This window comes from Ovis aries, chromosome 23 (assembly GCF_016772045.2).
Source record: "Ovis aries strain OAR_USU_Benz2616 breed Rambouillet chromosome 23, ARS-UI_Ramb_v3.0, whole genome shotgun sequence".
NCBI classification, from domain to species: Eukaryota; Metazoa; Chordata; class Mammalia; order Artiodactyla; family Bovidae; genus Ovis; species Ovis aries.
Window position 1 is genome coordinate 7,897,797 of NC_056076.1, and position 27,814 is coordinate 7,925,610.

The window sequence follows — 27,814 nt, forward strand, 5'->3', positions numbered from 1 at the left end:
TTGTGTCACGTAGAACTTCGCATAGGTCTATCTTCATTCATCCTTCTAAGGGACTTTATTTATATTTTCCTCCCCACAGACTGCACTCATATTTACTTTGTTAAAATTTCTATAAACTGTTTCTTTTTCATCTGCTTAGGAAATTAAGGAAAATTTATTTGCTGATTCTATGTAAATTGCTTTAGCTCAGTTTTCATTGAGGATAAATTTGTTTTGAATATCTGTTATGACAATTATATACAGCCACATTTTCAACCCTAATGCATTTTTAATAACTCGCTTCAGCAGCTAGTGATTTGAATTTCAAATTTCTTTCTGCCAAGAAGTAAAAAAAAGTACATACCATCTTATGGCAGTTTCATATAAAAATTGATTTATGCTGCAAGATCTCTCTCACAGTAAACATATCAAATGTCTAAATGAGATCATTAATACTCATAAGCTCTAGAATATGTATGTTCCACATAGAGTATAGCATTAATTTAAACTTGGTGCAGAAATAATTGTATCTTTAGATTATTTTTCAGAAGCCCCTCACTTAGGTTCGAAACATTTCATTTGATTGATTATTTTAATTAATTGCTATTGAACACTACAGAGTATTTTAGAACAAATCAAAATAACTGACTAATCACAAATTTAAGGTATTTCAGTTCAGTTCAGTTACTCAGTCGTGTCTGACTCTTTGCGACCCCATAAATTGCAGCATGCCAGGCCCCCCATCCATCACCAACTCCCGAGTTCACTCAAACTCGTGTCCATTGAGTCGGTGATGCCATCCAGCCATCTCATCCTCTGTCGTGCCCTTCTCCTCTTGCCTCCAACCCCTCCCAGCATCAGGGTCTTTTCCAATGAGTCAACTCTGTATGAGGTGGCCAAAGTATTGGAGTTTCAGCTTTAGTATTTAAACATTAACAAATTGAATAATTTGGAAAATCCATAAAGGTCTATATCTTTAGGCCATCTTGAAAATGAAGTCTTTTTTCCCCCCCCAGTTCTGGTGATCTGATAATTGGACTGACCATCAATGCTTGAGGGAAAACAAAGATTTTTAAATATGCCACATTTTTTCACACAGAGGCCTTTCTTTATTGACCTGCCTGTCAGAGGCTGTTGCTGTTGCTCAGTCTCTACGTTGTGCCCGAGTCTTTGTGGCCCCACGGACTGCAGCACACCAGGTTCCTCTGTCCTCCACTGTCTCCAGAGTTTGCTCACATCCATGCTCATTGAGTCGGCCATGCAATCGAACCATCTCATCCTCTGGGTTGCCTTCAATCTTTTGTCTCCCCTTTGGTCTGCAATCTTTGCCAGCATCAGGGGCTTTTCCAGGGAGTCGGTTCTTCTCATCTCATGGCCAGCGTGGTGGAGCCTCAGCTTCAGCATCAGTTCTTCCAATGAACATTCAGAGTTAGGACTGACTGGTTTCATCTCCTTGCTGTCCAAGGGACTCTCAGGAGTCTTCTCCAGCATTAAAATTCCAGAGGACTTTAGAATCATCTCTCTAGAATTTTTCCATTTTTCAGCTAGTAGTATATTTAAAGAGTCTTGGTAGTGACTATACATTTTATAAATAATACTGGTTAGGATTTTCATGTTTATTTTACTAGCAGTTTCTCACTTAAACGGGACTTTTCATAATATTCTAACATTCCTTGAATTAGCTTTTTTTTTTTTTTTTCAGTCCAAGTTTCTACTTTTTGGTTTGTAAGTCTAGATAAATTTATAATTGAAATATCTGTGAAATATCCTAATGTCACCCGAAGGTTGGAACTAAGCTCAGTATCTCTTAGGAAAATGGTTTATTTTATACTGATAAGGGGCTTTCCTGACAGCTTAATTGGTAAAGAAACTGCCTGCAATTCAGAAGACCCCAGTTCAATTCCTGGGTCAGGAAGATCATCTGGAGAAGGGATTGGCCACCCACTCCAGTATTCTTGCGCTTCCCTTGTGACTCAGCTGGTAAAGAATCCTCCTGCAATGCAGGAGACCTGGGTTTGATCCCTGGGTTGGGAAGATCCCCCAGAGAAGGGAACAGCTACCCACTCCAGTATTCTGGCCTGGAGAATTCCATGGTCTGTATAGTCCACGGGGTCACAAAGAGTCAGACACGACTGAGCGACTTTCACTTTCACTTCACTTCAAGGTTTTACAGATGTTAATATACACTCATCTTCATAAGAATTCTCTTCAATTGATCTCCTGGGTAGTTTCACTATAATCTGGCTGCACTTCCAATTGTTTAATAGTAGATACGTGTATATACCATATATAAATACCTCAAAATCTAACATATGAACAATGACCTTTTCTTCACCCTGTCTCTGTGAACAGCACGACCACCCATCCCTCATCCAGTTCCTGAAAGGCATCAAGTCTCACTCCTGTCTCTTCCATTTCCCCAATATCCAATCAGTCACTAAGTCTTTTTTCTTACTGCAGGTGTTTTGCAGGGCAGTGTTAGTGCCTCCTGCGCGATAGTGCGCAGCGGGTGTATGGAGACGCCCGCCCGTGCCTCGTGGGCCCCTCTCCCATGCCCAGTCCGCCCCTCTGGGCGAGCCCGGGCCCCGCGCGGAGCCCGCTGTGCTGTGCTGCAGGTCCCCACTCTCTGACACGCGGCGGTGCACGTGTGCCAGTGCCACTCTCCCAGCTCATCCCGCCCTCCCTGCCCCCTGGTTTACATGCCCGTCGTCTACATTTGCATCTCCAGCCCTGCCCTGGAAACCAGTTCATCTGTACCATTTTCTAGATTGCACATATATGCACTAATATATGATGTTTTGTTTCTCTTTCTGACTTACTTCATTCTGTATGACAGACACTAGGTCCATCCACGTCTCCAGTAAGTCTTCCTAATTCTCCTTGACTGTATCTGGAAAATATCACCAAAATCTATCTCCTCTTCATTCACTTCACCTTTCTCCATTCAGGAGTGTGTTGTCTATTTTGGGGAAATGACAATATTACAGCATTTAATTATATTGTTTCTCTATGTATATTCTATTAGCCTATCCATTTGACGTGATGTCACACAAACTGTTTTTTTCTAAATACATATTTGATGATATGAAAAACCATTTAAAACCCTTCACAACTGCTCTGTTGCTTAAAGGACAAAGGTCAAAGTCACATGGAAGGCATTTATGACCCTTCACTGACCCCATCCACGTCCTTCGAGCTTACCATCCATCACCGTAGTCCTCGCAAGCTTTGCCAACACTAGATAGATACCTCAGATTTTCTTCAACTCACCATACAGTGTAACTTTTCAGTATGTTTATTCACCTTTTCTCCCTCATATAATGCATTCCTCTCCATTATTTTGCTTTGTCAAAAACAGAGCGATCTAAAGAAGCGCCTTGGAAAGTCCTGTTCTCCAGAGATAGACAACCGTTCCCTTGTACTTTTATTACCACTTTTCATCGTATTTCATTACAGTTAGCCATTTATAACCTTACTTTCTCAGATTGTAAAACCATACGACGATAATGATAAGAACTCAACATTTTCTGACTGCTCTAGCCTCAGAGAGTTCACAGGTAGTATCTTCTTTATGGCTCAGTACTCATAGAGAAGGAGGGCGACTCTCCCTACCGGGAAAAGAAGAAGAGCATCTTATCTTCACCCTCTGAACTTCAGTATCTATTTTGTTACTGGACATTGTTGTCTCACAGAACAACGTATCTTGCTGTTGCTGTTCAGTCACTAAGTCGTGTCTGACTTTGTGACACCAAGCAAGGACTGGGGCATGCCAGGCTTCCCTGTCTTTCATGCGCATTGAGTCAGTGATGCTATCTGACCATCTCATTTTCTGTTGCCTGCTTCTATTGCCTTCAATCTTTCCCAACATCAGGGTCTTTTCCAATGAGTCAGCTCCTTGCATCAGGTGGCCAAAATATTTTATATATCTAATTAAAATAGCACTTTATTTGTTCTACTGAATTGGTTTGATTGTCACCTCCCAATATTCAGGGCAAGCCTCTTTTCCTTCGTAGCAGAAAGGAAATTACTTTTATAGGCAAGATGCACCCGTATGTTCCTTATCTCATCCAGTGAAAGCAAATATTTACATGGAAAGTTTTTACTTTAACTTGAGGAACATCAGAGTTGCCTAAAGGTGATATAATTTTGATGGCTAGGTACAACTTTATTGTGTGTGAGTGATAAAGAATGGCAGTATTGACTAATAGAAGAGATGATAAATGAGACTTTAAATAATGCTAGCTGTATATTAAGAAAAAAAAAGAAGCAAAAATCAGTGTCATGGAGCTACTTAAGACTGTAGGAAGAAGAACAGAAGTAGTGAGGTTGATACGAATATTTTGGTTTGGATGCCTAAGAGACATTTCAAACTTAACATATACAAAGTGGAAAGCTTGTGATTTTTTTTTTTTTTTCACTCTAAGCCTATAATAAGATAGCCAGTCAAGCATTAGGCAAAACTTGCTAAAAGAGTATTAAAATAAGAGAAGAGACCATTTATATATTTTCCTGAAAGCACCCTTTAAGATTTCTTATTACTGATGAATCATGACGAAATTGTTCTTCCATATCAAAACTGGTCTAACTTCATGGTATTACTTTGCAATCACCAAAGAAAAAATAAGATAAAATTTCTGAAAGGAAATTTAAATCACTAGGAAACAGAATTAGGCTCTCGAATGCTGTGAAGGATAAGTTGCAATAACAGAAAACTTTAATCTTCCTAACACACCCACCAGAAAAGTACATTTTAGCTGTCACATACACTGAATCTAGTTATTAATGTGCTTTAGGAAGCTCCAAGCTACAGTCAGTGATATCTGTTTAGTTATTTATTAGAAGATGAACCATTCCTATTCTCACTGTGCTCCGCAGGATCTTTCGTGACTCAATTTTCACAGACTGGAGAAAGCTCACATACATAAATTGTGTATGTTTTAAAAGTGTTAGTGATAGTTTTCTAACATTAATTTTTATTTAACCCATTTATATCTACAGTCATTTTCTTCTTCTTTTTTTGTTAAAATGAAAGCTCTCTGGTTCTGTTAAAGACCAAACCCTATCATTATACAAAGGAAACATCTAATCATCGCATCTTTGGTCTACTAGATTATTCCCACTGGCATACAAGGATATTAAATACATTTCATATTTTAAAAACAACTGTTATACACAGGCTCAATTTTACAGCAAAATATCTTGAAAATAATTGCCTGGGTTGCTATTTGTTTTTTCCCCCTCAATCTCCTGTAAGCTACTCCAAGTGAAATTAGTCCCCATATTTCATTGAAAAAATTCTTGGCAAAGCCATCGAAGACCATGTTATAAATCCAACAGTCCCTTTTCTGTCACCTTTCTCAATCTCTAAAACTAGACACAGATGACCATTCGTTCAGAATTTTTAAAAAATGTATGTTAAAGTGTTTTTAGCACAGTTTTCTCTTAGTTTCCAATGGTCTACCCTTCAAGTTATTCTTCTGCTCTTACTGCCTGCTGTTCTCAGCTTTCTCTCCTGGACCCTTCACCTCTGCTAATCCTTTAAGTGTTGGAATGTTAATTATCTCCTTTTCCTTCATTTTCTCCTAATGACATTTTATCCAGTGCTCCAGAGTAAAGTACTATCAACAGGCCAATGACAGTCAAATGAATAACTTTAACAGTGACATTTCTCCCACCCAAGCCCACATCTGTTTATCTAATTGACTACTTGACATTTTAGTTTGAATACCTAATATACATTTCAAATTTAACATATGCTAAGTGAAATCTTCTGATTTGTACTCAAAGGCTGCTCTTCTGTCTTCCTCGTCTTCATAAACTGCACCATTCCTCATCTCTGTTGCTCAAGTACATGAATCCAACCCTTCATTTACACACTACATTTAATCCATAATTACTTCCAGTCTGTTTTCACAAACTATACCCAAAATTTGTCCTTTAACCTCCAACTTCAATACTATCAAATTCATTGAAATTACCATCATATCTAGTCTAGATGAATAATGGCCAGTATTTGCTAAATTAACCATATGACATCTTTGTCTAGTTTTGGTTTTCGGTTTTGGTTTTATCAGTCTGATAAAGTGAGTTCGAAAGGGTTTCCTCTTTATATTTTCCTTAAGAATTTATGTGGATTCTTTTTTCACTTTAAATATGTTATAGTATTAATTAACAAGTGAAATGATATGGAGATCAAGTTTTTTGGTAGGAATATTATTGAACTGTAAGTTAAAAGTTTTTATTAGATCTTGAACTACTGAATAAGCCTGGGTGGTTTGTGTCTTTCAAGGAGTTTGTCTATTTCATTTAATTTGTCAAAAATTTTAAATCACATTTGTTCACAATATACTCTTATTATCCTTTTAATATTTGTAGAATTTGTAGTGGATAACCCATCTACTCATCCCAGTCTTTGATTTTTTAAAATATTTTTTCTTGATAAATTTGCTTAACAGTTTATCAAGTAAAATTTTTTTTTTAAAGAAGCAGCTATGGACTTTATAAAATTTCCTTATTATTACTTTGGTTTTTATTTCATTGATATTTTCTCCTCCATTTATTGTTTCTTGGTAATGTAAGAACTTACAGATATACATTTCCCTGTAATTACTCATGTAGTTCTATATTCCACACATGTTGATACTTGTATTTTATGATTTTTGAGTTTAGAATATTTGCTAATAGCCTCTGTGACTACTGCATTTCCTTTTTGATTATTACCCCTTGGAATATGCTAATTCCCAAATAATTAGCATTTACTTGATAACGCCAACTTCTAATTTAAATTATTTATGGTCAGAGAACACACTCTTTATGACTTCAAGTCTTTTCAATTTATTAAGACTTGCTCATATTGAATTAAAGTTATCTGCATATGGGTGTCTTTTCACTGGAATACAAACTCTTTCAGGGTACGTATATCTCAGTATCCCCAGTGAAGAGCCCAGGGCAAGGTATAAATCAGATACCTTATTTCAGTCTAAACTATTAACCTTAATAAGTGGTTACAATACTGGAATGTTGCCATTTGTCAAGTAAAAGATGGCTGAGTATGAGGACTCTAGATGCACTGGCTAGAAAGTGGGCAGCCAGGATACATCAATGACCAGCAGGCAAGTGTTCTGACCAGGAATCCACAGAACACATACTATGCTTAGTCTTTCAAAATTTTACTCAAAAACTAAATGTCACAGACATACCTGGTAGTTTCTTATTAAGTCAGGTTTAAAACTATTGCCACGATCTTTATCATCAAACAAAATATCAACATGACTTCAGGCTACAAATATCTTTTCCTCTAAAAACAGACATGTGATATAACGATTTTAAAATCCATGTACTCAAGAGAAAACCAAACTCCCATGAGCTTATAAGTGTTTTGGCAGGAACTTAAACTTGGATTCTCCAGTTATAAACGTGTATGAATATATAGACTACCTCATAGAGAGTTAAAGAAGTTCACATTTTAAGCCTTATGATAGAGGTTCAAGTCTAAAACAAATGACTGCTGGCTATTTGTGTAATAAAATTGGTTAGCACATGATTGCTGAATAATCTATTTCTAATAGATTTTACCTTTCAGAGCAGTTTTATGTTCACTGCAATACTGAGCGGAAATTACAGAGATTTCCCTTTTACTGCCTGCCCCCCTATGCATGTGGGCTTCCCAGGTGGTGCAGTGGTAAAGAATCCACCTGTCAATGCAGGAGACACAAGAGATGCAGGTTCAATCCCTGGGTCAGGAAGATCCCCTGGAGGAGTGCATGGCAACTCACTGCAGCATTCTTGTCTGGAGAGGACCATGGACAAAGAAGCCTGGAGGGCTACAGTCCACGGGGTCGCAAGAGTCGGATATGACTGGGCACACACACACACGGACAGCCTCTCCCATTAGCAACATCCTCACCAGATGGCACATTTGTTATAACTCACGAATGAATCTGCTTTAATATAACATAATCACCCAAAGTTCATATTTTATAGCAAGGTTCACTCTTGGTGTTGTATGTCTTATGGCTTTGGACAAATGTATAATGGCATACATTCACCGTTATAATAAAGGGTAGTTTCACTCTCCTAAAAACCTTTGTTGTTCAGTTGCTAAGCTGTGCCCAACTTTTGCGACCCCAAGGACTGCAGCAAGCCAGGGCTTCCCTATTCTTCACAAAAAATCCTTGGTGCTATGCTTATTTAGCCCTGCCATGCTCCTCGTCCCTGGAATGCACTCTATCTTTTAATAAAAGAAGAAATAAGAACTATATATCACAGAAAATAAGTTCCACAGACTCATTACAGTATTCAGGGTAACTTATTCTTTGTTACCGCCGTGAAGGAATTAAGCTCTTCCCTAAGCTTATGTGGGCATTCTGTCAAAAAGCAACACTGCTCCGCAGTTCTGCATTCTGATCATGAATCCTCCATCTTACTAGCAAATACCTACCTTGTTTTGACATTATCACCAGAGATAACTTTCAGCAGCACATTCAGCATCATTCTACGGTGATTTCTTACATATTTTTAACTTTCAACTCATACTCACATATTTTTAGGAAATTGATATTTGACTCATAGGATTTATGCCACATCTCTACATATCAGCATGCACAACGATCTCTTTCTTGTGAAGCTGTAAACATCAAGTGCTTTGAACATTAACAGTGTCATTAACACTGCTCACACCAGCCTCAAAAGTTTTATCTCCTAAACATTGCCCACAGTTAAAATCAAAGTAACAAGTGCACAATTAACCTGAACAGAGGGAAACTGCCTACTCAGCACCTTGGGAAATGATCTGGTTGAGTTATGAGGCATCTCATTTTGCAAAGTAGCAATAAAAATGAGCCTTTCATTTTGCAGAGGTACCACTGGCATTTACAGTAGATGATTAAAATAAAGGAGAAAAATAACTTTTGCATTTTATCAGCACAGGGACGTTTTATCCTAGCCATGCATTATGGCCTCTGCAGATTTTATCTATCAAAAGAAACGTCTCCACAGTTGTTGCCAAGGGTCCAGTTATTCCCCAGAGATTCCAGAGACCATGACTTACCTTATGAAAGTTCCTGAAATATGCTGCCTTCTCATCGGGAAATTTTTCTAGCCTTCTGGGTCCTTTACTAGATGCCTTCTTGAAAACCAACCAGCAACGTCTGAAAATCTGAAAGGAAATACAGGAATCTTATTCTCTCTCTTTTTACATGCATTTAGTAGCATCAGAGGTTTATCTATTCAACTAAGCCAGTGGGAATAAATTGTTTTAAATGCACTTGTTTTACAGAGAGAAAAAGTTGGGATCATAGGCATGTTATTCTTTCATATATCAGCAAAACTTTAAAACCATATTAAATATAAAATTTTATGTGAAAAAAATTTGTGTTGTGAGATTTTCAGTGCACTGGTTCCAATCCTCTTCAGTCTAATTAAATCATCTGGGTATCAATACCATAAAAAATTGTTACATTCTAGTGACGCACAATTCTGTTTTCCATGATAATGAAATAACAATGGACTAACTTAAGTACTTTCATAATGCTCAATTTACTATTTTTGGAGAGACATCACATTTAAAAATTAACTTATCTTGTACTATTAATTTTAAAAAACCTAAACGCTCATATATTACTTTAGAAAATGAAAGAGATGTTTGTTATAATGGATACATCTATTTCATCCTTTATATTTTCATAGCAACTAGTATTTATTAAGTTCTTATTGGTGCAATAAGCATTTTAAAATAAATTTTAAATAAATTAAAAAATTTAGACACATTAATCCTCATATTCACTATATAAGGTTGCCAGCACTTTAGGATAGTTAAAAGTATCAGGATTTGAACATACATCTGTCTGAACAAACATCTCTTCAGCTTTAGTTTAAAAAAAATAGAGGAATGTATTATACAAACACAGGCCCTTCTCTCTGGACTTCCTCCTGACTTACAGGACTGATTCTTACACGATCAACTCATGCCCCGCTTATCACCCTCCCTCCGCAGGCATGTTTAAGGCAAAGTAATTAAAAGAGTCTCCTTTTCAACCACCGAAGAGGTCCAGAAATACAAATTTCCTATTTCAAAGTCTTATAGAAATGTATATTTTTGCAGGAGTTAATATTCTCCATTGCCGGAAAATCAGATCACTCTATTTCTTTTCTATGTCTTTATTTAAACTGCAAAGTGGCTATGCACGTGCAGGTTAAGTAGCTTCAGTAGTGTTTGACTCTCTGCAACCCTATGGACTGCAGCCCTCCAGGCTCCTCTGTCCATGGGATTTTCCAGGCAAGAATACTGGAGTGGGTTGCCATGCCCTTCTCCTGGGGATCTTCCTGACCCAGGGATTGAACCGGCATCTTTTAGGTCTCCTATACTGGCAAGCAGCGTCTTTACCACTAGCGCCACCTGGGAACTAATACAGGCCAGATACTGGAATTCCTCTGGAGTGTGCATTGTTCGTTTTTCACTAGAAGACAGTCTTTACCCTGTTCAAAGGCACTCAGAACAGTCACGTGAAGACCTTTTCATCATAAAAGCAGAATAAACAGAATGATTCAAATACACAATTTCACTTTACTCTTGCCAGCTTTTCCAGCTCCTTCCTGGTGGCTTTGCAAAGTGAGTGAAGGGCAGCCCCGGGCTTCCAGCACATCTGACTGCATCTCTTCTCCACCAGGTGGAGATGTGTCTCCTCCCATCACAAGTCTCCTAACCCCTCACTGGAAACAAGGAGTTAGCCTTTCAGAGCTCCAGCTCTTCTTTCTACATGCTTGTGCATCACACGTAAAGTTCTAGTTATTTATTTGCTGACCCCTTATTAATCTCCATCCCAAAGTAAAACATTAGAAGATGTAATATAAATGTTGATAATAATATGATATCAGCATATGGTTTGTTGGATTCCTCAGCCCAATGTGATGGTTTGGAGGTGGGGCCCCTAGGGAGGTAATTAGGATTAGATGAGATCTTGAGGGTGGGGCCCTCAGGATGGGATTAGTGTCCTAATGGGTTATGTCCTTATGTAAAGAATCTGCCTGCAGGATACCACCTGCAGGGCAGGAGACTCAGGTTCGATTCCTGGGTCAGCAAGATCCCCTGGAGAAGGAAATGGCAACCCACTCCAGTATTCTTGCCTGGAAAATCCCATGGACAGAGGAGTCTGGCGGGCTATAGTCCATGGAGTTGCAAAGAGTAGGACATGACTGAGCACCTAAATCATCACCATCAAGACAAGACACCAGAGAGCATGCCCTCTCTCCATGCCCTCACAGAGAGGTCACGTGGGCATGTGGTGAGATGGTGGCTGTGGGCAAGCCAGAAGAGGGCTCTCCTTAGAACCTGATGACACTGGCCCTTGATCTTGGACTTCTAGCCCCCAGAACTGTGAAAAAAATTAATGTTTGTTGTTTATGTCACCCAGTCTACAGCATTGCATTATGGAAGCCCACAATGACTAAGACAGATACTTCTCCAGATTTTGTTTTATTAGCAGAGTAGTAGTCATAGTAGTATTGTGAAAGTGAAAAACAGTTACATGACTCTGAGTAGAAATTTGAGAGATTAGAGGTATATAAATAAACATATCATTTGCAAAGTGGGACATATATAGTTATTAGTGGGGAATATATAGATTAGTAGTATTTATCTCATGATTATTTTTAGTGGGTTGGGAATTCTAGTTGAGGTAGAAAGATCCTGTTTGAACGGAACTGAGACCCGAAACTCTGGTAATACAGTTGCTGTTCTTTCCTACAGAAGAATTATTTTCCTTGTACCCTGCGCACTTTATTGCTCAGGAACCATGGTGATGTTCAAATGAAGTCTTGTAATGTTCATGGAAATACACAAATACACTGACTGCAGTGTCCCAGCTATGGGACAACACTATTTTCTGCTAAAGAGAGAGATAAACATTGTCAGAAGGCATAAGTATTTCCATTTAGGTACTCGATATTGCTATAGGACAAATCTGATAACAGATAATAAGGGAAAATAGATTTGGTATTTTCGATAGTATCTTATCTCTTTGCTATTACATTAACAGGCAACCACATATAGATAAAACTGATTGCTAAAGACCCGATGTAATAGACTGTTTGCCAAGCAAAGGTCTTCAAGTTATTATTTCCTTGCTTTGGGATAATTCTAGATTTATAAAACACTAGCAAAAATGTAAAAGATTTCACCCAACTTCTCCTAATATTAACATCCTCAATAAACATGATACATTTTTCTAAAACTGAGAAATAAACATTGGTAAAATGCTATTATCGAAAATACAGATTCTTTTCAGAAATCAGTTTTTTCCCACCAATGTCCTATTTCGCTTTGGGTCCAGTCCAGGGTTTCCCTGGTGGCTTAGAGGTGAAGAATCCGCCTGCCAGTGCAGGAGACACAGGTTTGATCCCTGGGTCAGGAAGATCTCTGGAGAAGGAAATGGCAACCACTCCAGTATTCCTGCCTGGGAAATCCCATGGACAGTGGAGCCTGTCCATGAGGTCTCAAAAGAGTCAGACATGGCTTAGCGACTGAACACCAACCAGGTGACCATGCTGGACTCAGTTTCCTGTCTCCTTGCGTGTGGACAGTGCTCAACCGTGTCTGGCTCTTTGCAAACCCATGGACCCTCCAGGCTCCTCTGGCCATGGGATTCTCTAGGCAAGAATAACAGAGTGGGTTGCCATTTCCTACTCCAGGGGATCTTCCTGACCCAGGGATCGAACCTGTGTCTCTTATGTCTCCTGCAATGGCAGGCAGGTTCTTTGCCACTGCGCCACCTGAGCTTCCTGTCTCCTCCCCTGTCTCCTTAGTCTCCTCTGATCTTTGATAGTTTCTCAGCTTTTGTACTTTTTATGACCCTGACAGTATGGAAGACTATTGGTCAGGCGCTTTGCAAAAAAGTTCCTCAATTTCGGTTTATCTCAATAAAATAATTTTTGATATTTCAAAAGTCTAATGAAAATCTCACAATAAAGTGATTAAAATAAAATAATTTACTGGGAAAAATAGTACAAATTATCATGACTGTGGACTAGTTATATTTTGATGTTTATTTGGTTTTTAAATTATTTCATAAATGCTAATAAATGCAGAGGGTTTCATTTTTGGCTTTTATTGTCTTATGTTTTTTTCAAAACATTTTGCTTTGTGATGGGAGTCAGATAATAAACAGGGACTTGATGCTGAGAATTTGTAAGTGCCATTCTGTGTCAATGTGAAGTCAAATTCAGCACGAGTCAGCATGCTGAAAGCCACCTTCAGACCAGAAACATGCAATTCGTGGGAGCATGAGGAAATCACCTCTCTGTTCCTCTTTACCAAGCAGGATATCAAAGTGTGCTATGCTCTGCTTTAGGCCCTATAGCTGATGCCTGATATGATTATGTTGGCAAAATTCTGGAGATGAGCAGCAAAAATGACTGCTTTAGTCCAGGAGGGCTGTAAGCACTTGTGGCACAGTGGTAAAGAATCTGCCTGCAATGCAGGAGACTCGGGTTCCTTCCCTGGGTTGGCAAGATCTGTTGGAGAAGGAAATAGCAGCCCACTCTAGTATTCTTGCCTGGAGAATTCCACAGACAGAGGAGCCTGGCAGCCTACAGTCCATGGGGTCAGAGTCAGACATGACTGAGCAACTAACACTTAGACCTCCAGGAAATCACTCCTCTGAAAATAAAAAATAAAGGAACAGGTCTTATTTTGCTTATTTTTTGAGTGCATGAAACAGATCCATACTAATTAAATAGGTATTTTTATTTTTGTTCCATGAGACAGGACATACGTCAGTGCCCTTCATTAGCAGCGTGTGGGCGGACAGATACTGCTTGGCTGTTCAAGGGCATGCGAACATGCAGGGACCATTTGGCTGGTTATCGACAGGATTAATTGCCTGCAGGAAGATTCACCTTCTCAAGAGTCCTGTCCCTTCTCGGAAGACATGCCTGCCATTGCTATTCAAGATGCTGCTTCATTCTCTCCTGGGGAATTAACCCATATCACCTTCTCATTCACAGCTATCTCCTAAACATGTCAGTGGTCTCACCAAACAGGCTCCTGGGTACCTTTCAGGTTTTCCTTCTAGAAAATTCCATGTTGCTGCCAGGAGTGCAGGAATCCCCAGGATGCAAAACTGCTCCACACCTCAGTTTTCTACCGCATTAGCCAGCCAGGAAGCTTGCCATAGTCAAATACCGGCTGGATTCCCTGCCACCTGATGAAAACCCTCTTGCTGCTGCTGCTGCTGCTGCTAAGTCGCTTCAGTTGTGTCCGACCCTGTGAGACCCCAGAGATGGCAGCCCACCAGGCTCCGCCGTCCCTGGGATTCTCCAGGCAAGAACACTGGAGTGGGTTGCCATTTCCTTCTCCAGTGCAGGAAAGTGAAAAGTGAAAGAAGTCGCTCAGTCATGTCCTACTCTTTGCAACCCCATGGACTGCAGCCTACCAGGCTCCTCCGTCCATGGGATTTTCCAGGCAAGAGTACTGGAGTGGGGTGCCATCGCCTTCTCCAGAAAACCCTCTTACCTCATGAAAGAAAGAGATTGCTATGAAAACCCTCTTACCTCATAGCAATCTCTTTCTTTCATGCTGTCTCCTCTCCAAAGTAATTTTACACAAAGGGCATCCTTTTTCCATTTAAGACTCACTGTGATGTAGGCGGTTTGATTTCTTGGCTGGAGTTCCTAGCCGTAACAATGCTATTTACCCAGAATCCATTCCTAAGATTTGACTTGACTAAAAATTGGATCTAATGGGACTGTTCCATCACAAGATGGTGACCTAATGAACTCTGCACTTCAGGTAGGATTTTGGTTAAAACACTTGGGAGAATTCTTCATTATACAAGTTGTCAAATGTGAGGGTCCATTGCCCTAAATGGAGTGATAGAAATTTCATTTCTGGGGATTTCAGAGAATACAGAAGACAGTGGCATATCCAGAGCATCTTATATTTGTTTTCCCTTCTGAAAGCAAGATACTATATATATAATTACTTGGGCTATAGGATTCAATTGTTTACTTATAACTGCATATAAGATGACTATATCAAGACAACAAATAAACAACCAAGTAAGTAAAGCCCATTCAGGAATAGTTACTGCAGGCTCATGTATGAGTAAATTCAATTACCTAGTCCTGGGTCTTTGTCCTCTCACAAAATGTATATGGTACTATGAAAGACACACTGTGTTTTTGCAAAAAGTTAATATACAGGATTAAGCTTAATGCACAGATGAGTTTAGCTTCAGCTATCTCTTCAGCAGGGATATGAACTTTCAATACTGACATATTTAATTGCTGTCAAATATATACCAATATTAGAATCAGTCTCAACCATTCATTCATTCAAAAAAATACTTGAGAGCTCTTTGTTCCCTGGATATGGTAGTAAAAAAAAAAAAAAAATACAGATTAAAATGGTAACAGCAACCAAAAGCACAAAACTTTTTGCCCTTATGAAAACAGAGTTTCTGCCTCTTGGAACATCCATTCAACTGGGTAGCCAGATGATGGTAGATAAATAAGTGCATTTGTAAATAGCATTTTTCAGTCGTGCTAAGTGCTATGGAGGGGTGGCAAGGGAAGGCTCACCCATGAGCCCACATTTCAGCAGTAGAAAGGGTGATGCAGACATTTGGGGAAAAGGTGCTTCAGTAAGACAAAACTGTAAGAGCAAATGCCCTAATGAGGGAGTCTGCCTGAACTATTATTCCAAGAACTGCAAAGAGCCAGTATGGAGGGCGGTGAACCACAGTAAGGATTATAGGAAATAAGAAAAATATGGGAGACCCAGGTCAGGGAAGATCTCAGCTTTAAGAATTCAATCAGATTCATCAACTCTTTCTCTAAGTTATAGTAGATGTTCTTAAACTGAAGTCTAAGCAAATTTAGGATTATAAATTAAACAAAAGTCACAAACAGAATGAAATTTAAAAAACAGAGGTACAGGGTCAGAAATCTTAGGCATTTCAGATTGATTTCTCTTAAATGCCTAGATTTTTCAAGGCACATGTCATCTCTAAACTGTAAGACCTGCAGTTGTCAATTTGCAGTGTCTACAGTCCTGTGGCTTCTGGGTGTCCAGAGAATAGACGACTAGAATCAAGTATAGCCACTGTGAGTCCTCCTTTGTATACACTTGCAACTCTGGATATAGTTCACAGCCTACTGAGTTCCCTGAAACAAATGCAGTGGCTCTCTGATAAATGTAAACCCAAAGGGTTTTCTCTAACTGTGAACTGATTAGAAATACTTAAGAATACAAAAGCAATGAAAAGAAGTGAGCCAAAGGTAACTTTAAAGGTTTTATAAGGGGAATCTTGGTGGCTCAAACAGTAAAGAATTCGCCTGCAATGCAGGAGACCTTGCTTTGATCCTCCAGTCAGGAAGATTCCCTGGAGAATGGAACAGCAACCCACTCCAGTATTCTTGCCTGAAGAATTCCATGGACAGAGGAGCCTGGCGGGCTACAGTTCATGGGGTCCCAAATAGTCAGACAAGACTGAGCAACTCACACTTTTAAGCAGCCCACAGTGTAAAAAAGCAGAGTATATTTCTAGGGATGGGGAGATGAAAATACATTTTCTTAAATATCTACAAGTCTAAATACATTCATTTTAATCTGTAACTTAATTTAGCAAAAAGCTAATATCTCATAAAATATAAGAATTCATATCACTAGTTCAAAGATTGTTTTCATTAATATTTTAGTGTTTTAAAAATACTTCTACTGGCCATTTCTGTTTTAGATTATATAATATTTGACTGTAAAAAGCAGAGATCATCAAGGATGAGAGGAAGCAGTGTATACGGCTATCCATTTATGTTTATATATAAATGCATTTGCCCTTACATCTATTTGCCTTTTAAAATCTCAGTTTACATATGTATATAAATAATACATATAAATCTGCAGCAATCTCTATGTAAACACTCACCTATTTAAATATAAACCACATAACAAAGAAATTAAAAACTTCTTTCCTTTCTCCTTGGAGCATAATTTAAGTTTAATTTTAAAAGAGAAAGTTCTCACCAATTTTGTTTACTCAAAACTTTGCACCATTCACCACTGTTAGATGCAAAATATAAATATTGCTATCCATTAACAGTGAAATATGCATATCTCATTTTTTTTCATTTCATGGTTGGAAAGTCCAAAATAAGTGTTCATCTTTTCTGTTTCTATTGTCTTGCTTTCTCTTTATCTTAATAATCCAGAAGAACAGTTGGAAATTCACAAAAGGCAAACGATGATTCCCCCAAGTCTCACCATTCCCAGTATTTGTGGAGGCCGACTGTTTTTTGTTTTCCGCCTGAATATACATAGTTCTCTCTACTGCATTTGTCTACCAGGCCATCCATGAAATGCTGGGAGAGAACACACACATGGTTGAGAGTCAGAGCCAGAAATGGAATGCTTCACAGCAGCACCAAGGTTTAGGTGGAGAGTGTGAAATTGTCATCATCATGAGAATGAAAACCAGTTGTCCAGCAGACCTGGGACGCAGTAACCCAAGCAGGTAGCAATTTTTAGAAACCATTACAGCGCTGGAAGGATACCTACAATTATTAACCCTCTCTTCTTGCTCCCCACTTTCAGACATGATACAGAACAAAATACCCTTGCTCTTCGCTCAAAATCTCCAGGAAAGAACCATGTCTTCTGGCTTTCAGTTTATCTAAAATCAGAGTAACTCTTTGGCTCTATCAACTTAGTTTTTGGAAACTGATGGTGTTTTATTTTCATCAGTCAGCTGTAGAGGCATAATGCTACTGTAAGTGAAAACTCTATTCCCAGGTACAACCTGTATGCTTCTGTTTTATGGACTCAGTTACTATGGGGCTCAAGGAAGTACAAGTCAAACACGCAAATCACAGCTCAAAATATTTCCTCTTCAGTTTACTTCTCCTTTCGTTTTTTTTTTTTAATTATATTTTCTCCACGTTAACCGTATTTTTAGTCACATAAGCTTCAGATCTTGGTGCTGTCATTAATTTTCCCCTTTACCTGCACCATCTCAAAATCTGTGGGCAAAATACAAAAACGAGAGGCTCTTGTGATGTAATAAGAATGGGCTGAATTGAGGAAAACACACATACACACACAAACACACATACACACAAACATACCCCCTTAGGAAAGAAACAAAAGATATAAATACAAATGGCAGAAGACCTTAAAAGCCAAAGAGAGTTTTCATTTCATGCAGCAGAAAATGGACTCAACAGTTTCACATACACATACCCCCTGAGGAAAGAAATAAAGGATATAAGTACAAATGGCAGAAGACCTCAAAAGTCAAAGAGAGTTTTCATTTAATGCAGCAGAAAACAGAGACAACAGTTTTATTAAGTGAGTGATATTATGGGACTAATATTTTTAAATATTAGATCAGTAGCAAGGTTCATATAATGGTGCCCTCAGTAGCTCAGTTACGTCAGACTCTTTGTGATCCCAGGGACTGTAGCCCACCGGGCTCTTCTGTCCATGGAATTTTCAGGCAAGAATACTAGAGCAGGATGCCATTTCCTTCTCCAGGGGATCTTTACGACCCAGGGATCAAATGACAATAGAATAATTTCTTTAGATAATCAGTACATTCACACCAGAGGAGATGAGAACTCAGCCACTGCTGAGGGCAGCAGAGAGAGAGGAGATGAAATCCAAGATGAAAAGCATTACAAGAAAAATTTGAACTTCATAATAAACTTAATACAAGTGAAGAACTAAAGATATATCTAAGTTTTTATACCTAGATAGCTAAGTGAATGATGGCATTCATGCAACTGTCACAAAACCTAGAAATGAGTTCAGTTTTAGATATGCTGTTTAATATGATATTTAAACAACTGTGCTACCAAAACTGTTCTGAACAAAGTTAAAAACTGCAGTCTTCTGCAAAATGGATGCTTTCCACACTTCCCAAGAATAACTTCTCACCATTAAACTATATCCTCCTTGTGAAAACAGAAAACTTCACTTTCTGGACATAAATTTGCAGTTTCATTCAATGTTGATTCAACATCCAGTGCTTTTTTGAACACTTACTGCCTCTTTAAAACTATAAAGTGCAATATACTTAAAATGTTGAATCAGCAAACACATTTCCATTACTTGTTTCAAATTGGTGTATCAACCTGACTTAAATCTACATACCTGTGAACTGTCTTGAATAAAATGTTTAAACCCAGCATAGAATTATTCCATGCCTCTTGTAATCCACTGTTTTTTAAAGGTAATGGTATTATTCAGATGTTGCTTTCAAATGAGGAATATATAGGAAAGTTTCAACTGATAAGACATGAGTTTTCTGGCAACAAATTTGATTATATCTGAAGGTACCCTTTTGTTGTAGAAAGGGGACCCCTTTCAGGGCCTGAAAGGGGCTCTTGTCTAACATTTGGGAATGAGTTTCTGAGGAGACACACATGCTGACAAAGCAAGCTGGGAAGGGGTGCCCGACGAGTGGAGAGCCAGAGGGTAACAGAGCCCAGGGGGGCTGCTCCACCACGGGACTCATGCTCTCGGGTTTTATGGCAATGGGGTTAGTTTCCAGGTTGTCTCTGGCTGCTCACTGACTTGGGGGCCTTCCTGGTGGCGCCTGCATCTCTCAGCCAAGGTGGACGCCAGTGAGGAGGATTCTGGGAGCTGACAGGATGTGTGGCGTCACCTTTTGACCTTTCCCACATTCTCCCAGTTGGGGGTGGCTGAAGAAAAGTTATGACCAACCTAGATAGCATATTGAAAAGCAGAGACATTACTTCGCTGACTAAGGTCCATCTAGTCAAGGCTATGGGTTTTCCAGTGGTCATGTATGGATGTGAGAGTTGGACTGTGAAGAAGGCTGAGCGCCGAAGAATTGATGCTTTTGAACTGTGGTGTTGGAGAAGATTCTTGCGAGTCCCTTGGACTTCAAGGAGATCCAACCAGTCCATTCTGAAGGAGATCAGCCCTGGGACTTCTTTGGAAGGAATGATGCTAAAGCTGAAACTCCAGTACGTTGGCCACCTCATACGAAGAGTTGACTCATTGGAAAAGACTTTGATGCTGGGAGGGATTGGGGGCAGGGGGAGAAGGGGATGACAGAGGATGAGATGGCTGGATGGCATCACCGACTCGATGGATGTGAGTCTGAGTGAACTCTGGGAGTTGGTGATGGACAGGGAGGCCTAGCGTGCTGCGATTCATGGGGTCGCAAGGAGTCGGACAGGACTGAACTGACTAACTAACTAACTGACTGAGAGTTCTGTGTTCCTTACCAGGACCTTATTGTCATAAAATAACTCACATGAACGGTTCCTATGGTGCCTGGCCAGGGTCGGAGGCATTAGTCAGTGTGCTTCCCTTAACAGTTTCATTTCAGTCCGCCATAAATAGCTGTCAGGTTTAGTAATTAACTTAAAGAATTATGAAAATGTCAGTTGCAAGAGAAGTTCTGTAATGACCTTTAAGAAATTCCAGAACTTGTAGGGTCAGTAGTTACTAACCTTTAAGTTCTCATTTTCATATGTGTACCGCATATGACATATCCTGGGCTTCCCAGGTGGCGCTAGTGGTAAAGAACCTGCCTGCCAATGCACGTTATGACGTTAACAGATGTGGGTTCAATGCCTGAGTCAGGAAGGTTCCCTGGAGGAGGAAATGGCAACCCACTCCAGTATTCTTGCCTGGAGCATCCCATGGGCAGAGGAGCCTGGTGGGCTACAGTCATAAAGAGACAGACTTGTCTGAAGCGACTTAGCTCACACGCACGCATGCCATATCTTAAAGTTAATGTATATCCTTCCAATCAAAAACTTTAATATATCAACTATATCTGATACCTTTATTAACAACATTAATTAGTTTTTATATTTCACATTGTGCAAGATAGTATAAAATGTTACATATGAAACATTATAAAACCTAACACTTCCAATTATATGACAGAGCTTGTTGATATACTATTTTGTTGTAGACAGTCCTTGCTCTCAAGGGCTGGAAACTAGCCAGTGAGGAAGAATTACCCATTTATTCTGATAAACTGAAAACTTCAGCACAGCTACAACATTTCATGTCTAAAAACTCAAGTGATGAGAGAGACAAAAAAAATGCTAATGAAGAGTGAAAAGAAGAATGATCTGAAACTGACTTTCCTTCTAAAGCCTACAAAACCTACAGGCAACACGGGGCTTGCTTGTCAGTATACCCACGAAGAACTCTTCAATCCAAGTGCTTAGTTATAAATAAATGTTTGCCTCTCAAACAGACTGTTCTGAAAATACCCATTTGAACCTTTGTATCCTGTCATTCTAGAATGAAATTTTGTCCAGAAATAAGTGATTTTTTTTAAAAAAAAGATCAAGAATAAAGAAAGTATCAAGATCTAAACTAACTGGTTTTGAAAGTATGGGTTTCTTGAAGCGTTAGGCATTAATCCATGCTCCATAGCTGAACAGAAAATTATTTCCTCATAGCATGGAAAAGACATGGAAGCTTCAGGAGTTTGAAAATCCAGGGAAGAAATAGCTTAAAGGGTGACTGATTGCAAATGTATAAAGCTCGTTTTGAAATGAAATGTCTTAAGTGAGAGGTTTTACTCAGAAAAGAAAATTAATTTCTTTGCAAAATGTACACAGTGTTTCTTATCTACTTGACACTTTTTTTTTCTACTTTACATTTTTGTGTCTCTCATGTGCCCTAATTTAATTTTAGCTGCTGTTTAAAAAATGTACTGGCTTTCTGTTTAGAGCTACATAATTAGATTCGGATGCTCTTTTCTTGATTTAGTGTTATTTGAATTTTGTGGTTTAACCTGACTTTTTCTCTTTATTCATCATGTTGGGCATCGCTTCAATCATGCAGCAGCAGCAACGCTGACTTTCAGTAATAGTGACGATAAAGGTGGCACCTCAAACGCAGAAAGGATAACAAACATTTTAAATTTGGAAAAAAAGTATCAAATTTGTATCCATGACTTTGACCCAGCATTCTCTCATTCTGAATTTTACACCATCAATTCATTTGCATTCATAACAATGTTATGTGGATAAATGATATACTACAGGGTTGCTGGTAATAGCAAAGTAACCATAATACCTGTTGATAAGAACTTGCCAAATACACTATAGTACATTTACAAGATGTGTAAGACAGCTTTCTACATTCTGATTGAAAATATCTCCAGCTTATGTTTATGTGTGGAGAAATGCCTTGCTTTTTCATACACATGTGTCTTTTGCACGAGAAAGAAAGCAAATGAAAAATATTCTGCTACATGTTCTTGGATTTCCATAAAGGAACACTAGAACTGCAAAAAAGAACTTTAAAAATTGGTTCCACCACAGGATTGATGGGTAGGGTCTAGGTCTACCAAGATGAGGGTGGGAGAGATACTTTTCAATTCATGAATTATGTACCACTAATATTCCTTACCTACCTGGTAAGGAATACTAAAATATGATCAACAAGGGTTTAAAGCTCCATAGACATATTTTGACTGCTGAAAGAAAATTTATATGGGCAGCCAATGGAGGCTCCACGGTCACATTTGCATTTTAGAATGGCTGACTCTGGCATTGAGGTGCAGAGTAGGTTGATGAGGAAATGCCTGAGGCATGGAGGTCTCTTACTTTGGCTTTACTTCTAAAAATAATTGCCATTCAGTACCCAAATTTGTCATGTTAAGTGCTTTCTTACTCAACCCTCACACCAATATTGTGTGGTAATAACTGCTATTATTTCCATTTTACTGATGAAACAACTGAGGCTCAAACTGTCTACCAATCTTGGAGGACCAAGGACAACATGTTGCATGGGGGAGGGGAGAGAAAAGAGAGGGGGAAAAGAAGAAGGGGAAGCTGGACATTTAAAGGGAAATGGAGACACTGTACTGTACATTTGAAAGTTGCTAAGAGAGTAGATCTTAAAAGTTCTCAACATAGGAAAAAAATTGTGACTATGCACAGTGGTGTATGCTAACTAGTTTTGACAGTTCTTTGCAAAATATATACATGTATCAAAATCATTGTTAAACTAATACAATCTCATATGTCGACTATTGTTGTTGTGCAGTTGCTCTGAAGCATGCCAGGCTTCCTGGTCCCTCACTATCTCCCAGGGTTAGCCCAAGTTTATCTCCATTGCGTCAGTGATGCCATTCAGCCATCTCATCCTCTGACACCTTCTTCTCCTTCTGCCCTCAATCTTTCCCAGCATCACAGCATCAAGGACTTTTCCAGTGAGTCGGCTGTTCGTGTCAGATGACCAAAATACTGGAGCTTCAGCTTCAGCATCAGTCCTTCCAACAAGTATTCAGGGTTGATTTCCCTTATGATTGACTGGTTTGATCTCCTTGCTGTCCAGGGGGCTTTCAGGAGTCTTCTCCAGTGCCACAGTTCGAAGGCACTGATTCTTTGGTGCTCTGCCTTCTTTACGGTCCAGCTCTTACAACCATACATGACCACTGGGAAGACCAGAGCCTTGATTATACGGACCTCTGTTGGCAGAATAATGTCTTGGCTTTTCAACACACTGTCTAGGTTTGTCATAGTTTTCCTGCCAAGAAACAGTCATCTGATTTCATGGTTGTAGTCACTATATGCAGTGATTTTGCATCCCAAGAAGAGGAAATCTATCATTGCTTCCACTTTTCCCCTCCTATTTGCCATGAAGTAACGGGGCTAGAAGAAGCACAAGCTGGAGTCAAGACTGCCAGGAGAAATATCAATAACCTCAGATATGCAGATGACACCACCCTTATGACAGACAGTGAAGACGAACTAAAAAGCCTCTTGATGAAAGTGAAAGAGGAGAGTGGAAAAGTTGGCTTAGAGCTCAACATTCAGAAAACGAAGATCGTGACATCTGGTCTCATCACTTCACGGGAAATAGATGGGGAAACAGTGGAAACGGTGTCAGACTTTATTTTGGGGGGCTCCAAAATCACTGCAGATGGTGACTGCAGCCATGAAATTAAAAGACACTTACTCCTTGGAAGAAAAGTTATGACCAACCTAGATAGCATATTGAAAAGCAGAGACATTACTTTGCCAACTAAGGTCTATCTAGTCAAGGCTATGGTTTTTCCAGTGGTCATGTATGGGTGTGAGAGTTGGACTATGAAGAAAGCTAAGCGCCGAAGACTTGATGCTTTTGAACTGTGGTGTTGCAGAAGACTCTTGAAGGTCCCTTGGACTGCAAGGAGATCCAACCAGTCCATTCTGAAGGAGATCAGCCCTGGGATTTCTTTGGAGGGAATGATGCTGAAGCTGAAACTCCAGTACTTTGGCCACCTCATGCGAAGAGTTGACTCATTAGAAAAGACTCTGATGCTGGGAGGGATTGGGGGCAGGAGGAGAAGGGGACGACAGAGGATGAGATGGCTGGATGGCATCACTGACTCAATGGACATGGGTCTGAGTAAACTCTGGGAGTTGGTGATGGACAGCGAGGCCTGGCGTGCTGAGATTCATGGGGTCGCAAAGAGTCGGACATGACTAAGCAACTGAACTGAACTGAACTGAACTGAACTGAATGGGGCTGGATGCCATGATCTTAAGCTTTTTTAATGTTAGTTTTAAGCCAGCTCTTTCACTCTCCTCCTTCACCCTTATCAAAGGGCTCTTTAGTTCTTCTTCGTTTCCTGTCATTAGAGTGGTATTATCCACATATCTGCTGATGTTTCTCCCACCTATGTCAGTTGTATCTCAATTAAAAGTATACATAGAGATAAAGCGGAAGAGTGGTAACTGGGATAGATTGGGAGTTTAAGATGGACAGGTACACACTACTACATTTACAGTGGAGAACCAACAAGGACCTACCATATATCATAGGGCCCTCTACTCAATATTACTAACAACTTAAATGGGAAAACAATTTGAAAAAGAATAGAACAGGTACATGGGTAACTGAATCACTTTGCTGTACACCTGAAACTAATAGAACATTGTGAATCAACTGTACTCGGATACAAAATAAAAATTTAAATATGCAAAAAATAATAGAAGGGAATGGAGGAAAGGAATTCCCAGGAAGACAATCAGAAAGGGAACAGGAGTTAACTGAAGAGCTAATATTCAGTAAATAAGACAGTAGGAATATAAGGGTGATGAAGTAGAAGAGAAATCTTCTAAGGTACCTATTTTAACTATTCCTTTGGGGTAAAATAAAACGCAATGTGTAGCCTGCATGAAAGAAATGACATTAACAATGAGACAGCAGGTCCACGGTGGTCTCTGCTGTAATGTAAATGTTATAGGATTTGCTTATCTGTTTCCTCACTCTTTTCATATTTATCTTCTATGTAAGTTCTCATACATCAAAATAACATTTCTACTGTCAAAATGTATTTTTCCAACCAACAAGATACCTGGAAAAAGAGCATACTTAACTAGTTTTTGAAAAACTAATGACAGCCCTGTAATTTCACGTATCTGTCATGTGTCACAATAGTAAAATCAAATTGAACATAGCAGGTTTATTTTAAAATCTCTGCTTTGATACAAGTCCTTATGAAAAATCCTTCAATCATTCCTTTATAAAAAATAGTAACACAAAAAGCTTCTAAGAAGCTTATTTTTACTAGAAGCTCTATCTCTGATACATCTTAGATACCATGGACTATATATAAATGCAATTTTAAGATGTACTGTTATAAAAAATCATACAAAAGCAAAGAAAATTCCCTCTGCAAAAGAGATTTCATTGGCATCTTGACCTGGCAACCCCTGATGATGTCTCTGAAATGTATTTGCCAGATAGCAGGCATAAATTATTCTTATTCAAAAGCATAAAATCAGAAGAGGAATAGAAGCCTGCATATTTGTATAAAATTAACAGCCTTCTAGATGTAAAAGACACAATGGATATGAGTTTGAGCAAACTCTGGGAGTTAGTGCAGGGAAGCCTTCACTGTCAGGGAAGCCTGGCAAGCTGAAGTTCATGGGGTCACAAAGAGTTGGACACGACTTAGTGTCCAAAACAAGACATAGAGGAATAATCCAACTCTTTATCAGTACATCTTATTCATACTAGTGTTAACTGCTCAGTCATGTCTGACTCTTTGAGACCCCATGGACTGCAGCCCTCCAGGCTCCTCTGTCCATGGGACTCTCCAAGTAAATATACTGGAGTGGGTTGCCACTCCCTTCTCCAGGGGATCTTTCCAACCCAGGGATTGAATGCAGTTCTCTTGCACTGCAGGTAGATTCATTACCATCTGAGCCATCAGGGAAGTCTTATCCATATTAAATGCTCAATAATTATCTGAGAGTATAGATCCTTAAATGCAAATCAGCTCAATAAATATTCACAGAACACTGACTATAAGCCACTGTACTAGGCACTGGCCAATGCAATAATGAATGGATCCTGGCTTGATGGAACATGCAGTCCAGTGGGGCAGAACAGCATGCAAAGACTAATTTCAACTCATTAAAGAGCACCACAGTAGTGATGCTTTCAATGCACTGAGACAAAGAGGAGCATTTGATACAGCTTGAGAAGAAAGGCTGGATGAAGAAAAGCTGATTAGAGAGAGAGAAGCAGGCAACATCAGCAGCAGGAAGCAAGTCTTTTATAAAATCAAATTGGTATCATCTGGTGAATCATTTTACTTGTAATTACTTGAATAGGATTTAAATAATACTTCTTTCTTGTATGTTAATGTGTATATTCTTTTGTCTGTATGACAGTTTTGATGAATTAATTTCAGATATATGAAATTGGTCCCTCGTTCATACATTAACTAGCTACGCGATACTGGTTCCAAATCACTTGAACTTACTTATTCTCTCCTATAAGATGGAGTTGAACTAAGTCATTTAATTCTTTAGTCACTTCAGTTCAGTTCAGTCACTCAGTCGTGTTCGACTTGTTGAGACGCCATGGACTGCAGCACCCCAGGACTCCCTGTCCATCACCAACTCCCGGAGTTTACCTAAATTCATGTCCATTGAGTCAGTGATGCCATCCAACCATCTCATCCTCTGTCGCCCCCTTCTCCTTCCTGCCCTCAATCTTTCCCAGCATCAGGGTCTTTTCAAATGAGTCAGTTCTTCACATCAGGTGGCCAAAGTACTGGAGTTTCAGCTTCAACATCAGTCCTTCCAATGAATACCCTGTACTGATCTCCTTTAGGATGGACTGGTTGGATCTCCTTGAAGTCCAAGGGACTCTCAAGAGTCTTCTCCAACACCACAGTTCAAATCAATTCTTCAGTCCTCAGCTTTCTTTATAGTCCAACTCTCACATCCATACATGACCACAGGAAAAACCATAGCCTTGACTAGACAGACCTTTGTTGGCAAAATAATGTCTCTGCTTTTTAATATGCTGTCTAGGTTGGTCATAACTTTCCTTCCAAGGAGTAAGCGTCTTTGAATTTCATGGCTGCAGTCACCACCTGCAGTGATTTTGGAACCCCCCCCAAAATAAAAGTATGCCACTGTTTCCATTGTTTCTCCACCTATTTGCCATGAAGTGATGGTACCAGATGCCATGATCTTAGTTTCCTGAACATTGAGCTTTAAGCCAACTTTTTCGCTCTCCTCTTTCACTTTCATCAAGAGGTTCTTTAGTTCTTCTTCACTTTCTGCCATAAGGATGGTGTCATCTGCATATCTGAGGTTATTAGTATTTGTCCCGGTGATCTTGATTCCAGCTTGGGCTTCCTCCAGCCCAGCGTTTCTCATGATGTACTCTGCATATAAGTTAAATAAGCAGGGTGACAATATACAGCCTTGACATACTCCTTTTCCTATTTCAAACCAGTCCATTGTTCCATGTCTAGTTCTAACTGTTGCTTCCTGACCTGCCTACAGGTTTCTCAAGAGGCAGGTCAGGTGGTCTGGTATTCCCATCTCT

General features: G+C 39.3%; 1 protein-coding gene across 1 annotated transcript in view; it reads right to left on the reverse strand.

The window, feature by feature from the left end:
- DOK6 (docking protein 6) overlaps positions 1-27,814 on the reverse strand; it is a 412,619-nt gene that overhangs the window by 272,443 nt on the left and 112,362 nt on the right. The window contains exon 2 of the mRNA XM_027961047.3: positions 9,029-9,136. Within this exon, the coding sequence (XP_027816848.1) occupies positions 9,029-9,136 (108 nt within the window). The remainder of the gene's footprint in view (positions 1-9,028; positions 9,137-27,814) is intronic.